This window comes from Haliotis rubra, unplaced genomic scaffold (genome assembly GCF_003918875.1).
Source record: "Haliotis rubra isolate DU_JTF1 unplaced genomic scaffold, ASM391887v1 Scf601, whole genome shotgun sequence".
Classification (NCBI taxonomy): domain Eukaryota; kingdom Metazoa; phylum Mollusca; class Gastropoda; order Lepetellida; family Haliotidae; genus Haliotis; species Haliotis rubra.
In genome coordinates, this window is record NW_025767304.1 from 544044 (window position 1) to 560537 (window position 16494).

The 16494-nt window shown below is 40.1% G+C and overlaps 1 protein-coding gene across 2 annotated transcripts in view; it reads right to left on the reverse strand.

The window, feature by feature from the left end:
• The window catches only part of LOC124255524 (cerebral peptide 1-like), a 47140-nt gene extending 31621 nt beyond the window's left edge, over positions 1-15519 (reverse strand). Inside the window, exon 1 of one of the 2 annotated variants that reach the window (XM_046689461.1) lies at positions 14779-15512. In XM_046689461.1, the coding sequence (XP_046545417.1) occupies positions 14779-15381 (603 nt within the window). In that variant the 5' untranslated portion in view covers positions 15382-15512. Of the gene's footprint in view, positions 1-14778 lie in introns of both variants that reach the window. The other variant, XM_046689462.1, reaches the window with a different exon arrangement.
• Between the last annotated feature and the right edge of the window lie 975 nt (positions 15520-16494).

A 16494-nucleotide genomic window follows, 5' to 3' on the forward strand; every position in this document is an offset into this window, starting at 1 on the left:
GTCCATTTGCTGACGCGATGACCAACACTATGCACTGATGATGACGTCACGGCGAGGAATCTGTTCATGAATGAAGCGTCCGTATATAACGGTCCTCTCATGGGGTAGTGACTTCCGGTCGCCCGCTCCTCGGCCTGTCTGCTGTCTGGCCAGTTTGTCTGTAACGTGTGACCAATGTCCCAATCGTCCTTTTGGCACGACCCAGGATTCTTCCAACATGGTCATGCATTGTCCCAAGCTGCAGCATGCTAATCGCTCTTTATCCCTGTTCTGCTGTTAATCGAGGCATGTTCTCCTGGTTTTCCAGATGATTGTGATTGCAAAGAACAGTTTCCAAGGTGTTTCATAACCGATCTCCATAACGGGTGATTTCCTGCACGTGCAGGAAATGTCACTGCATAAAGTCATTTTTCCCGCTTCTGACAAGCAACACGTGCATTTCCTTTGTGTGTTATGCATTTGTGTGTTTGGGCAATGTGTTCCGAACTGTTTTACCTGTTTTTGGCCATATCCAGCAAATATAATATAATTTGAATTTTGGGGACGTTTCTTTTGCACGTGAGTGTATAGACCATACTGTTTAAACCCGTGAAGATCGGGTTAGAATTGACCTTCAGTAACCCATGCTTTTCGTAAGAGGCGACTAACGGGATTGGGTGGTCAGGCTCGCTGACTTGGTTGACACATGTCATCGTATCCCAATTGCGCAGATCGGTGCTCATGATGTCAATCACATGATTGTCTGGTCAAGATTCGATTTTTTACAGACCGCCGCCATATGGCTGGAATATTGCTGAGTGCGGCGTAAAACTAAACTCACTGACTCAGCCATACCGTTTTAGTATATTCACCTGGCACAGCGCTGTTGTGTGTGACAAGTGGATGAGTGAGTGAGTTGGATTTGACCAGTGTTTCGGCCGTCTCAAGTTAAGCCAGATTAAAGGGGGTGATATAGCCATAAAGACACTGGACGTTGGCATCAATTTAATGCTGACTTACCCAGAATCATAAATCGCCAACTTGTAGTGCGAGTCGACTTGATGGATTGTATGCTCTGGGCTCTGTTCGACAAAGCGATCATAGCGGTACGACGTAAGCTATGTCACAGTGTATGAGTTGAGGCCACTTTAGCGCTTGGATGGCGTTGGAACGGGGGTTAGACGCGGCTACTTGATTGATCACGTGTTCCGACCTCATGTATCGTTGTTCATACTATCGCCCACTGCTTATCTAGTCCTGAAGTAATTAGTTACGATATATGTGACGTAGTAGCAGTAATACTGCTGAATGTGTCACTCACTCGCAAACTCACTGGCAAACTCGCCCGCTCGCAAACTCACTCGCGAACTCGCTCGCAAACTCACTTGCAAACTCACTCGAAACTCACTTGCAAACCTACTCGCAAACTCACTTGCAAACTCACTAGCAAACTCACTTGCAAACTCACTTGCAAACTCACTAGCAAACCCACTCGCAAACTCACTTGCAAACTCACTCGCAAATTCACTCGCAAACTCACTTGCAAACTCACTAGCAAACTCACTTGCAAACTCACTCGCAAACTCACTTGCAAACTCACTAGCAAACTCACTTGCAAACTCACTTGCAAACGCACTTGCAAACTCACTTGCAAACTCACTTGCAAACTCACTTGCAAACTCACTCGCAAACTAACTTGCAAACTAATTCGCAAACTCACTTGGAAACTCACTAGCAAACTCACTTGCAAACTCACTCGCAAACTAACTTGCAAACTAATTCGCAAACTCACTTGGAAACTCACTCGCAAACTCACTCGCACTCGCAAACACACTCACAAACTCACTCACAAGCAGCCCTCCACGGAATACACACATGCTCCCACTCGTAGCTTGAATGAGGACAATATGTTACTGCTACTATGTATATTGGAGACAAACTATTGTTTCCATAGCAGATGCACCACAGGCAAGTCACTAATGTACACGTGCCATACAAGCATGTCACCCTAATCACGAAAGAGGGAAGGTATATTTCGATTAGTAGTGTACGTCTACACAGTACACGTCTATATCACACACTATCTTCTTCTGTTACTAAGTACGATATGATGTCGTTGCCATAGTGACCGATCCCTGATTTTATGTTACCTATTTGATCAAAAAACTAATGTGAGAATTGATTTTCTTAATGACAACGCGTTACAACTGTACAGACACAGCATTTTTGTTTTGGATTGACACATACAGATCTTCACAGAACGACCTGAAACCCAATGGAGAGCTGCCCTGACAACAATGTCGTTTATTATTAAGATACACGTAATACTCAATCATTTCAGATCTAATGGCGATTATCCGTCAAACTTCTTCAACAAAATCGCGTGTTTCATGGAGAAACTTCCGTTGTAATGACGCCCATTAGTTGCGTTTAAACCGGAGGGGAGGGGAAGGGGATTATTCTCCGCGGTATAAAGCCATTCGAAGTCTGGACCTATAAGTGTGCTTTGTTTGTCTTTTTTTTGTTTAACGCCGATTTCTCAAAAGCCAATCTCATCCTACCGGGTACCCATTCGCTGTGGGTTTATTTTATTCCTTAATCATGTTTTGAGGACATCTTATTTCCCAAAAAATGATCCGTGAAGATCCGGGTTAGAGTTGGTCTTCAGTAACCCATACTTGTCGTCAGAGGGATCTAACGGGATCGGGTGGTCAGGCTCGCTGACTTGGTTGACGCATGTCATCGTATCCGGGTTACGTAGATTAATGCTGTCGACGATTGGATTGCCTTGTCCAGACTCGATTATTTACAGACACCCGCCATATAGCTGAAATATTGCTGAGTGCGGCGGTAAACAACAAACAACAACAATCAAACAGAGAAAAAAACAGGAATCTCTTCCTTGAATACTATGTATGCCTTTTAGATATTAAAATACCTAGGGGGTAAAATGACATAATTTCTACTCCTCGGTATTTAATTTTGTTTGATGGTAATAACATTTCTATATTTGGTGTATTAGCGACAAAATGGCGTCTGGTACTAATTCCTATTTGGACTTCCTATTTGAATGTTCCGATGATGTTTCAGGTGAATACATTGACTTGCCTTTGCATGTGTTTGTTGCGGTGCCACCATTTGCTTTCCATTTTGCAAACACCTAGTATTACCGATACTTTATAACGTTTCATTGTCACATTGTCATGAAATAGTTTGGCTCGTATCGACTTTGGTCTTTAACAGACCTTGGCATAGTTTATTTTTAAAAAGGAACGGTTTAGTCGTTTTATTGATGACTGTTTGTTTCTCTGTTTATTCGTTGCTTAGCAACTGTACTCGGTAATATTACTGCTGCATGAAGGCGGTCTGTGTCTATCCAGTGATTGATATTACAAGCTATGATCTATTCTGTCTCGATACGGTGACACGCCATCAATCAAGCTGCCGAGAAGTACTAATTTCGTAGCATCTTACTTAATGTTGCTGGACACCTATATTCAATTCTGGACATTTAGGAAACAGACATTATCTTATATTATCAGGGTTATCATTAACTGCAGGAAGTTAACGATATTATAAACAACTTTGTCTGTTGGTAACAATGTTCTAGCTATGTGGCGGTAGTCTGAAAGTAATCAAGTCTTGAGCAGTGATATATCTATGCAGTTAGGACACAATGACATGCATCGTCTTAGTCACCGGATTTCTATGGATTTCTATGCAGAAGGTAACATGTATCCCATATCTCCCCGGTTAAACAACGTTGAGTCTACAAACACGCAATTCAGTTTCACCCAAACTTGCTGAGAAGGTTATTGACCAGAGCGAAGTCTCCCTTTAACTGAAATCTTTAGATCAAATGTGTAAGTGTATTACTTATTAATCAACTAATGGTTGGTACAACTGCATACGATGCTGCGAGAGTAATGAAATATGACTTCTACAAAGCCGTCACCACCAATTAATTGCGATTGCCAGCCCGCCAAGTGTCTGTGTCCAGACCTAATTAGCTCTTATTAGGACGTAATCTAATTCTGAGGACGGTAGAGTCAATCATGAAATAAGGCATAGGAGAAAACGTGCAGGATATATGTACACAAACGTTCGTGACCACACAGTCACAAGTCACCTTCCCGTTCGTGTTCGTTCGTTCGTTCGTTTGTTTGTGTGTTCGTTCGTTTGTTTGTGTGTTTGTTAAAGCTGCAATACTCCAGCTGTATGACTGCGGGCTGTGAATAATAGGACAGTGAATGGAATAGAAGATGAATCCTGGCTTCTATTCGACCCTCGCCCTTACCAATCAGCGCCAATTAACTACCGGCTTCCTTGCTATTTACCACTGCTGTGCCACATGTACTCATATAGCTATCTGTTTCCTAGTTTTCTCATTCACCCGATGAAGGAGTAAGAATATACCTCGAAAAGTCGAGTTCCTCAAAATAAAGAAGTTGACATCAGTAATTCTTGTCTTTATGTGGATCACTCCTAAATGCCATTCAAGGATTTATAACATGTGCTATAACCTTCTTAGAAATAGTTTCCTGAGTTGAGAACGATATTCAGAATAGTAATAAAGGAACCTACATGTATGTTTAACAATGATATTCAATAATGTAGTAAACGTCGAATCACTCGATCATACAACGTACTAACCTGGTAACCAAACAATAGATGTCAATCAATAAAACAATTTTCATCTTCAGTGTAAAAACGATTTGCGATCTTGTGAAAAATTAATGAACAGGATAATTACACATCCAAATCAGATATATATTTCATGAAAGAATGATATATCATCGAGAGGACACCTATATTGATGACAGAAAACAAAACTGCAGTTCGTTATCAGTTTTAATTGCCCGCATGAGGACAAATACGTCAATGTTAGTGTCCAGATACATTCTTGGTACGGTTACTCTCAATCCCTGAGAGAATGTGTCCGTTATGAGTGATTGCGTTAAATTGATAACAGGCTTTCTAACACGTTTAGATTGTTGGCGGTTGTTTTATGTTCATCGTTGCGCGAAGAGTCGCACAAAAATCGAATCCATTTTGAAAGAAATTGCAAGATAAGGATCTTATTGAGTAAACATTACATTAATAATTTTTGTTATCCTTGTCGAGCTAATTTCAGCCTGAGCTATTCACACTGAAGTATTTTAATGGATCAAAGGATTCTTGTTTTCCAGCCAAGATAATTATGTTAATATGAAGTGCTTTGAACGTTCATGTTTTTGTAAATATGAATATTTGTTTTTGTATGTATGTATGTATGTATGTATGTATGTATGTATGTATGTATGTATGTATGTATGTATGTATGTATGTGTACGTGCGTGCGTATGTGCGTACGTGTGTGCGTGCGTGCGTATGTAAGGATTTAAGGATATATGTGCGTGCGTCCGTGGATGGGGGCTGGATGGACATACACCAGTTTATTATGAAACGCTAACTGATTCAGATCAAGTGTTAAATGTGGTTGATGTCTTGTTCATAAAAGAAACATCTTCTGGAATATTTCTGTTGAAATCACGTTCACTCTATAGTCTCACCAATGCCAAGTAATATTATATCAAATGTTTCCTGGAACATAGGCACAGTTACACTCTCTTCTCAAAGCAGTTATAGTGAGTGAGTGACGTGCGGTGAATACCGTTAACAGTAGTTCGGCTTGGTCAGTGTTTCTACTTGATCAGTAGTTCAATGGCTTCTCACTGATATTCCCAATATGGTGCTAATGGGCCTGGGTTCACAAGAATTTAATGTTCGAACTCAGGGGAATTAGAACAGAATTTCTGGTCTGTGAAATGCAACTTTGTCGACAGATGCACCCGTGCTGTCACAAGTTGGATTGAAAAAACACCCATTTTAATGTTTCTGGAGTTACGGTTTCAAGGAAGATAATTGATTGAACCAAATTCAGTATTCCCGTCAAGCGTTCATTGTAATGCGACGCGTAAGGACATTGTCAGTTTGTTTAAATGCTCCTTCTGTCCAACCAAGTATTTGAAGATGATTGGAAAAGCCTGCTTCAACGTCCCTAAGTTTGTACTTCACTGGTCTTCGATAAATTCGTTTGATAAAATAATTGATTGTTATCATGTAGTGAAGAAGATGTGTCGTTTGTGAGGACACATTTCGACGTATTTGCAAATTTGAGAATAAATAAATATCAGCTTCGATTTGGGGTTTGTGACATCGTTTCATCCGTTATGGATTGTTTCCGTGTATTTTGCATCATAAAATGTCAATACTGTGTCATTGTGCTCTGTTTGATTATGAAAACATGACATTTTGAGTAATTGTGCTGTTAGCTTACAATTACATGTAAATCGACAAATCTTTCAACATTCATTAGAAATCTCTGCTAAAAGCAGATTATATTGTAGAATTCCGACTATATCATGAGCATGTGTTTAATAAGTATCACTATCAACATAAACCTGATATCAGCTGTTCGAGAAAAGATCAGCGTATCCTGCTCTACAGGGTGGCACCCGTCATACAAACTTGCACAAGCTAGTCAATTGTTCATCTGAAAACGATGGGGAATGTATGGTACAATTCAAAATAGGGAATTGCTTCAAACATCAATTTTTGTCTGATGTGTCAGATTTTGTTATTTTCGTTTCCTGTCTACCATAAACGTTAGAAAGCATTACTGAGGCCTTGAATGTTGTAACCTTGATTGAACAAGAGTCGTATGACGCTCTTTGAAATCGTGGTAAAAAGATTGCACCTCAAAAGTTTGAAATGTAACCAACAGTGGCTAGAGCTGTTGGACTACTGCTCAGGAAGAACACACATACAGTTAGGAAAGACCAGGTGGTTTGTCGTATCAGTCGCGACGTACTGGTCATTAGGTAGCTATCGATCATGTAGGATGATTGAGTGCCGTGTTGATGGCTTACCATAAGATCCCGTGTTTTCGGCAGACCAATTGACTTACCTTCAACCTGTGTTAGACAGAACTTTGTATTGGGTTATTCAGGTGTCATACAACAACACAGATCTATAACAGACGTTAGGAAGCTGAAAATCTTCCAGAAAGTTTGATTTCTCAAAGGCCTGTTGATTGCAATAATGTCCTTGATCAAAGACGTGAGATCTATTAAGTCATTGTTCCCATGCATAACAAGGGAGCTGAGTAACATGAATATTCAACCGGTATTAAACATGGATCAGTTTCTCTCTACAGAAAAGGACGGGGATTTAAACTACTAAAAATAAAATATCAAGAGAATAACTATACTCCCTTTTCCCACGAAACAGATTACATTGAGCGTAAAGGACACAATAGCGTGGAAAATATTGATAAGATCACTGAGCAACGGTGATGACACCAGGTGTTAGCAAAAGGGATAAGCATGCCTTCCCACATACAGAAAACGTGTTCTCAAGAGTACATTCAGAGACAGCCACCACAAGCATGTATTACGTTGAAATTAAAGGGGCAGCCTAGTGGTTAAAGCGTTGGCTCGTCACGCCGAAGACCCGGGTTCGATTCCCCACATGGGCACAATGTGTTAAGCCCATTTCTGGTGTCCCCCGCCGTGATATTGCTGGAATATTGCTAAAAGCGGCGTAAAACTAAACTCAGTCAGTCAGTCAGTTGAAATTAAAACAAGTGTATGTAATTTGCAGACACCGTTCACACATAAGATAGCCGTATATTGGTCATGCTTGGCGAAGGTATGGTGAAAGCACTGTGACATTGTACATGGGTGTCATTTACGCGTGGGTATGCAGGAAGAAGTACAATATATCTAGTGAGTGAGTGAGTTAGTTTAGTTTTACGTCGCTTTTAGCAATATTCCAGCAATATCACGGCGGGGGACACCAGAAATGGTCTTCCCATATTGTACCCATGTTGGGAACCGAACCCGGGTCTTCGGCGTGACGAGCGAACGCTTTAACCACTAGGCTATTCCCCACCGTCCCATATCTCACGAAGGAGGTCATAACGAGCTGTAGACATCCGCCTCTGGTAACCTGCGGCAGATTGTCTTATAACCTACCAGTTCTGGCACTGCCATTAATCACGGAAAGCAATTACATAAAACTTTGGACGATGGTACCAAGAGATTGAGTGGGAAATAAAAGTTGTCAGACAGGTGGTATTTCAAACAAGTTATATTATTTAGTTGGGGGCGTTTTTGTACCAAAGGGAAACCAAATGTGCAAAAAATATTCCAGTGTTTTTTTTCAACTAAACATGTAAACGATGATCTTTTTCTCAACAAGTATGATGTCGGAAAATGTAAGGTCATGTAGAACATGTTTCCGCCACATGGCATGATCACAAATACATGCAAAGACATGTCTGTGGATATGTGAGTGAGTGTGGTTTTACGCCGCTTTTAGCAATATTCCAGCAATATCACGGTGGAAGACACCAGAAATGCAGGGGCGGGTACAGTTTTGTGAGAAAGGGGGTGCACACTCCTGAGAAGGGTGAGGGGTGCACACTTCATTTTCATCCGTTTTCATGAGAGTTTCAATGGTCATTTAATAAACTTTCAAGACAAAAGAGGGGGGTGCACTCCTTCACCTCCTCTCTGGATCCGCCTATGAAATGGGCTTCACACACCGTCCTCAGCTGGGTAATCGAACCCGAAATAGGAGTTTGCATCTGACATAAATAGATAGTATAGTCTCATCATTTTCAAACCCTTTCTTCTTTTAAAATATGTACCCTTAGCATATTTCTCTAACGTTACAACTTGCCAAAGTGTAGACGAACATGAAACAGAGATACAACCTTGAGACACGTCAAGAAAAGACGTCATCAGTTCTTTTGCCATAGCAATGGCTTCATACTATTTGCTCTGAAACCGCTTTTTAAGTTGATAGCATGAACGAATGTGTTGCTTTTTTGAACAGCTGTTCCAATTATAACCTTTTTATAAAGAATCTCATTTAATTACTAACAACTAATGTTCAAGAATAGAATTTAGTTACTGACTAAAACAATGCAGGTAATCAATATACTCGGGATGATTCATAGTTTCAAATATTCAGACCAGCTTTCAACTGACAGTAATTCCCTTGGCGCCTATCCTTTCAACATGAATGCAAGTAGTTTGTTTTTCTATAACAGCACAGACCAGATCGAGAGCAAAACAGCCTCCACAAGAAGCCAATTTCCACATGATCTAAGCATATCAATACATCTGTCGAGCAATATCCTGTAAGGCCAACAGGTCAAAATGAAATATACATTTGCATTAGATCATATGTAATGTTCAGTCTAGCCATATTATATCCGAAAAAACATACCACTGAAAAAGGAAAGATTGAGTCCAATTTCCTTATTATATCTACGGGAACTCACTCTCCTGACAAAGAAGACCTCGGAAATTTCAGTATGCCAATCAATTTGTATCACTTATCTGCTCGAGAGACACATTTGTGATCTCTTGGGGATTACATGTGTAATGGATTTCAGTTTAGCTGTATTTAAGAGTATGCTTCGAAAACATGTTTAACAAACACTTCACTGTAATAATATTGACTTCGAAACATAGAATCGTACGTGAATGTTGAAATATATTTTAGTGTGAGTGTGTTTATAAGAATGGTAGTTTCGAAATGATTCCTTCCATAATGTGTGTGAGTGAGACGTAAACCACCGTGGTGATTAGAGGAATATATTGATCCCGCAAGTCTGTGCTGGTCCTAAGAGGTGTTTCAGTTCATCGGGTTGTCAGGCTCTCATTCACTCCTACGACGTAGATAGTTGTCCATAATATTAACCACTTTTTGTCTTGTCTGAATTCGATAATTTTCAAACCGTCGCATATATGGCGTTAAACATCAAAATGGGGCGTAGAACATATCCAGAATTAAATGGCCCAATGGACACATAAATTAAGCATACGTCTAAAATATCAAAACAAAATTGAACTATCAAGCAAAATAACGGTTCGCTTCTTCAAATATTCATCAGTTAGGACCAAATTACAAAATCAATCAAAGAATGGCATCAATAAATAATATCCACGGATATAAAACCCAATCACAGTGGATGTAAACATTAAACATGACGTAGGTACATCTAATTGATATCCAATTATACACGGGTGGCTTTTATCATCGGGACCCCCTACTTTATATGTAACAATAAGATATTAGTTGGTATCGACCAGCGTGGAAACGGATGGGCAACAACTGTGTCCAATTATATACGGGTGCTATCTTATCATCAGGGTCCGCCTGTTTCACACATGATAAGAAGAGATTGGTTGTTGTCGATGAAAGTGGAAGAGGGTATGCGACAAGGGGCTTCACTAGGTCCATTGTTGTTGATCACGAAACCTTCCACCAATCGACGATATGTCCTGCTACATACTAATTACACTGTCCATGCACTTGAGTGAATCGATAAGGAACATGTGGCAAAATTGCGATGTACGTGTGTTCTATAATATGCGTCTGATCAATCTAAAATGTGGTTTAGGTTGGTGGGCTGTCACTGCTTGAGTAACGGACCACTGATTTTTATGTGTGTAGTCCGTCCATGCAACGTATCTGATCATTTCACGATGCCAAGCATCAACTACAACTTCAACATGACAGATAGTATTTTAACCTTTCAGATGTTTACGATTAAGCACCGAAGCTTTGAAGGGAGTGTTTTGGGTTTGAGGATGTATGATAGAGATTTTGCTTACGCCAAATTCAGAATTTGTTTTTCGTATGGATCTATGTTGGAATAGATCCTCAGCAACCTATGCTTGCCGAAAGAGACGAGTTAATTGATGGGATGATCAAAGTTGGTAACTTAGCTGACAGCAAGTTATCATGATCATACCCTGATAACATGCATCGTTGGTCACAACACAGGTCACTCTACGGTTCCAGACTCGGATATTTTCAGGCCGTAGGCATACATCTAGAATAGTTCTAGGGTGCGTGCGACGTTCACTAAGAAATAAATTAAATGCTTCATGGTTGTGGTCAATACCTAACGATACCTTATTTCATACATTGATACATGTGATACACAAAGCAGCGAATGGGTACCCGGTAGGATAACCCTACGATACAGTTAGACTACTAATTTACGCCAACTGTTCATGAGGCGGGGTGGTTGGTAGCCTAATGGTTAAAACGTTCGCTCATGACGCTGAAGACTCGGCTTCGATTCCACATATTGGTACAATATGGGAAGCCCATTTCTGGTGTCCCCCGCCGTGATGTTGCTGGAATATTTCTAAAAGCGTCGTAAAACTAAACTCACTCATGTAAGAGGCGAATGACGGGTTGTCAATTGTCTTCATATCCAAATTGCGTGTAATTTTTGAGAATTTCAATCATTGAAAGTGAGGATTCTCTGGTCCACGTCAAATATGTGCAGACCGCATCAAATAGCTGCAATACTGTGCGGGACACGATTAAGTTCCTTACTCCAAAGGGAGCTCGGAATGCAATTTGAATACCCAATTTTGTTAATAATGACATGCGCTTTGAGCCTGTACGTGCTTTCTTGTCCTTTGGAAGTGGTATCAATATTGTTATAGTAGACATCAACACTATGTTTCAAAGACACGCGTTAAATCACCCTTATCTAACGTTTGACACTATCGAGTCGAAACAACAATATTGATGTAATCCAGCATGTTCTGAAAACGAACGGATCTCCAGAGTATTCTTGCTGTGGGCGAAATTATTCACTTTCGCTGTTTGAGCCTCCAGGCTAAATACACCAAAAGACGATATAATTTCACGCAATGCCATTCTATCAAATTTACAACCAAGTATTGTTTTCACGCATTATCAATAATGTAATAGTTTTCAATAATTTCAGCGATATCAGATGCAGGGTCGATCATCATTACAATACATGTCACACGAATTCTATTCAGCTTCGTCACGAGAAACCAAAATCGGATCTTCATGTCGAATTTAAATTATCTTTATCAAATTGGGTTTTCAACATCGCTGGCTACGCAAGGTGTTCGAAACGTTTTGGCTTGAGAAAAATATTACCCAGTACGCAAGTCACGATAATTTCATTCAATAAATTTCTCAATCCGCGTCCAGACACTATGCTGCGCATGTAATCAAATATATGTCGCCTAAACACCTTGTTAATGTCAGTATATCTAATATTACATCATAAGCATGGATTCTGTATATTCATATTGAGAGCTGCAGTTGGATAGCTGAACTTCCTTCCTGCAGCAAATATAGAAACATGAGTTTGCTGTACATTAATTTTGTTCTCACAACCGCATGGAAATGATAGGTTTTCAAACATCCAATCTAGTGCAATGCATCTAGTGAGGACGGTTACAGTAGATTGAGAAAAATGCCCAATACATATTTTTGACGAATTTTAACATAGGATCGTCATGATTAAGGGGACACGGATGGTCCTGTCGTCAAAAGTGCCGCAACTAGCTGTGCAGAGTTGCGTCCCTTGAAGGGAAGCCTTGGTTCGAGTCCCGGTTTGGCTCTTTTCTGTTTCTCGGTTTGTCAACGCAATATCCGTCCACGTGGGTTTTACCAAACTAGTAAGAGTCGGACACTTCGGGCTTTCCTTCCACATTAAGCTGACATAATTGATTACTGTTCAAAGCGTCGATAAACGCCACTCACTCACTGTAACTTTTTTAATTGAAAAGACAAATATTGATCTTCGCCGCTTATGAAAAAATATCTTAATATTTCCATACTCGTAGTTACCGTTCCTGTTAGAGAAAATGGTATTCATAACGATAATGAAGATGGTGATGATGATGATGATGATGATGATCATCATCATCATCATCATCATCATCACTTAATATATTTATTTACCTTCTCGCACAGTTTGGAGACACCACTTTGGAGAAAAATAGAAAATGTAACATTTGTAATCGATTTACGATCGTGTATTTAGATTCAAATGATTCAAACATCAAAACAGGTCTTCTTTTCTCAAGGACGCCTTGTCGCCTAGAAACGTCATGTGCAGGAGCCTACGTATCACCACTCACTCATTTTTAACTGAATTAAACGGTATTAATAGTGATTGTTTTCGTGGTATGGTTTATTTGAAGGTTGAATATGCATCTCCGTGTGTGTTGGGGGAGCAACAAAGTATCCTTACGTGCACAGTCTGTAATGATGGCATGTGTAAACGTCATGCAGAAACGTCATGCAGAAACGTCATACGGCATTACGGGAAGCTATAAGCACCGCGTGTATATATGTTGCATGCGTTCATTTCATATAGAAGGAAACATTAAAACGTACACTTTTGTATGACGTAGTTTCAATTTGTTTTACTTAAACATTATCTGAATCAAATTGGTTTAACAAAATGTATGAATAACTGTGGCTGAAATGGTATTATATAGTTAGTTCCAGTGTATACACAGAGAGTAAACATGTAACCTAAAACACCAAATGAAAATATGACACTCAACTCAACTTTTGTGTTACTGCTTTCTGTACATAACAACGTCTCTCTCTGAAAGTACTGTTAAACCCTGTGTATATTCATGCATTAATAAGGGGCAAATCAAAGCTTTCAGCAAGGACAATCATGGGGTTATATCAACGACATCAACAGCATAACCAGTTTTAAGATGAACTTTTTTAGGTGAAAATCAAAGAGCGAAACGAGAACGAAACCTGAAGTCTTCTGTGCTCAGATACACACAACGTGTTTTAGAGACACAGGGATACGAGTCTTCGTTGATTTAGAAATTATATATAGAAATCCATATAAATGTACTTTGTCCATTCTGCAGAACCATAGCCAACGAACACATGCAATAATCATGTTCCCTTTCTACTGCGACGCTTTACTATATCCCTGATCGCGAAGACTCACGTTCTCGGCAATAACCGCGTTAGTATGACAGCTGATGTGAGCAACAGTCTCTGACATTTGCTTATTAGGGATATTGTCTATAAAATGATATTAATTCCTTTACGCCTCTCTTTGTAGATTGCACTAGCTTTTGCTTAACATTTTACGATTGCATATGTTCGAAGGGGCACGACCAAATCTAGTTTGTGTTCTGTTTACTTTTGCAACACGTGTCATCGTGTCAGTCACACATTGTGACATTCATTTCATGTCAAATTCATGGTTATTTAAATTTAGTAAAAAGATATGAAAACGAAAATGGGCACTGGCTTCCGAATACATAATTTCTTATTTTATTATACAGAGGGGTGATTTGTAAAAAGCAATTACATGATAGAATCGTTCTTATGTTATTATTCACTTTTTAAGCAATAAACCCTTTGTCATTCTGACCATTATTGCCCAATCTGCAAACTAAAAGTGTTCATAATTGGACGTGGGAGATGACGGACGATGAAAGGTTATCTCATAATCATTTATCACTTTAAAATAATGCATGAATGACAATGAAATCATCATCAATCCTACACTCAGGAGGAATATGTAATGCAAGGGCCCCAGTGATCAGCGGTTTTATGAGCTTAGTGCGACCGTATGTTGAACATGAAGAATATTGACTCTACCAGGCTAATTTGAAACCTCAAATGTAGAACAAATAGAGGAAATATTATCGGGAGGGAGGAGAGGGAGATTTGATAAACACAACAGTACTGTAGAAGGGTAAATTTACATTAGCAAGGATGAGATAGGAAATATTGATTTCACTGCCTTCATAGGAAGTTACAATATCTACATCACTTCCAGTATCGAGTTGTAGTGTTCGTCTAGGTTATTTTTCTTTAATTTCACTTATATGGTAGAAATATCTCACTGCAAATGATAGATTTATAAGATGGTTAAAATTTAGAAGATATAATCACAAAGAAAACTCTTACCTGGACAGCTCTGTAAATGTAATAGTCAACCTCCTCGTCGATTCCAGCACATGATGTGTCAGAGCGTTTGCCCCATCCAGGTGCTCTTTTGCCCCAACCAGGTGCACGCTTTCCCCAGCCAGGTGCCCGTTTTCCCCAGCCAGGTGCACGTTTGCCCCACCCAGGTGCTCGTTTGCCCCATCCAGGTGCACGTTTGTCCATATCGATATCTCGTTTTCCCCATCCAGGTGCACGTTTAACATCTAGAGAGTCTCTCTTACCCCAGCCGGGTGCTCGTTTGGTGTAATCTTCTAGAATATCTAAGGTACGTTTGCCCCAACCGGGCGCGCGTTTGGAAAGATCAGCACGTGATAAAATGTCCTCGGGGGATTCACTGTCATAAGACATATCGTCGTCACTGTCTACATCATCCTCCAGTGACCGCTTGCCCCAGCCTGGGGCTCTTTTTTTCAAAACATGTACTGAGTCTAATGTCCTCTGAGAAAAGTCCGATTTTTCTTTGTCACCCGTTACACTGGCAACTTGATCTTCTCCCAAACCACAACTGAGGACACTTAAAACCACAACAACTCCCAGTGTGAGCGAATTTATGAAAGAAGACATCGTGGTTTTAAAGAAAAAGCCCCACTGGAGAGGGAGGGATCTGGTGCTTGCAGCCTGACACACGGGCAGTTACAACGGCAAGTCAGTTGCTGCAAACTTATATAGGGACAACGAGTGAGAAAAAGTTGTGACAAGACTAGCTTACATCCCCTCTGACACCAAGCCCACGTCATCAACCAAAGGAAGGCGTTATTGATGCCAATCGGTTGTAGAGCCGCTACCTTTCTTGCATCAGTTATTGGAGGAGACAAGAACGAGTGGGCTGCCTCACGCACAATGCCTTTCCGCTGTGCAGCAATCAATCCGCTGGTATAGGTTGTAGTCCGTGGTTCTGATCGCGATGTGGCATCAGCGGCTAGTGTGTTGTGTTGTGTAGATATACCTCTTTGTTGCATTAGGGACAGAGCGTGAAACGGCACAGTCAGATTGTCCCTTCGGAAAATAGTTCGTGTTATTGGCTGCAGCCTTTAATCTTGAAATAACAGCACCATTAATTCGACCTGATCATGGAAATCCCCCTTGTGAAAGCTCTCGTGCATTAAACAAACTTGTCAGCTCTATGCTATTGTTATATCGAAACCACCTTGCTCAGTGTAATGTTGATTTGCTACTAATGGGAGAGAGTTACTTAATCTCGATAACTCTAAAAGTGTTGTAATAATCGATTTATCCACGCATGCGATCCTTCCGCTGAACACGGTTTGTTCTCGAGCGTTGTAGTATGTGGTCAAACACGACCCAAGTAACAAGACGACTATTGTGGGTTAAGGCTATTTTCCTTTCCTTTGGGGATAACCTTAATTTATTTAAAAGTACTTGCAGTTTTCCTAATTGATTAATGCTGATGTTCTGACTGAAACCGAAGCGATGTCATGTGCGGCTTGCCGATGCATGGATAAAAGAAGCACAGTTGTATCAAAACATCAATGATAACGTTTAATACAAAGTAATTAGATAACAAATGCGGGGGAATGTATCAGGATGATTCTTTGTGATGAAGCGATGCTTGCAGCCATGGCCGATAAGAAGATACACTTTGTGCACTCAGTCAAGTCACATCACAGTTTTACATCACTTGTTTAGTTGTTCGTTACTGTTGCAATATATTCCTTC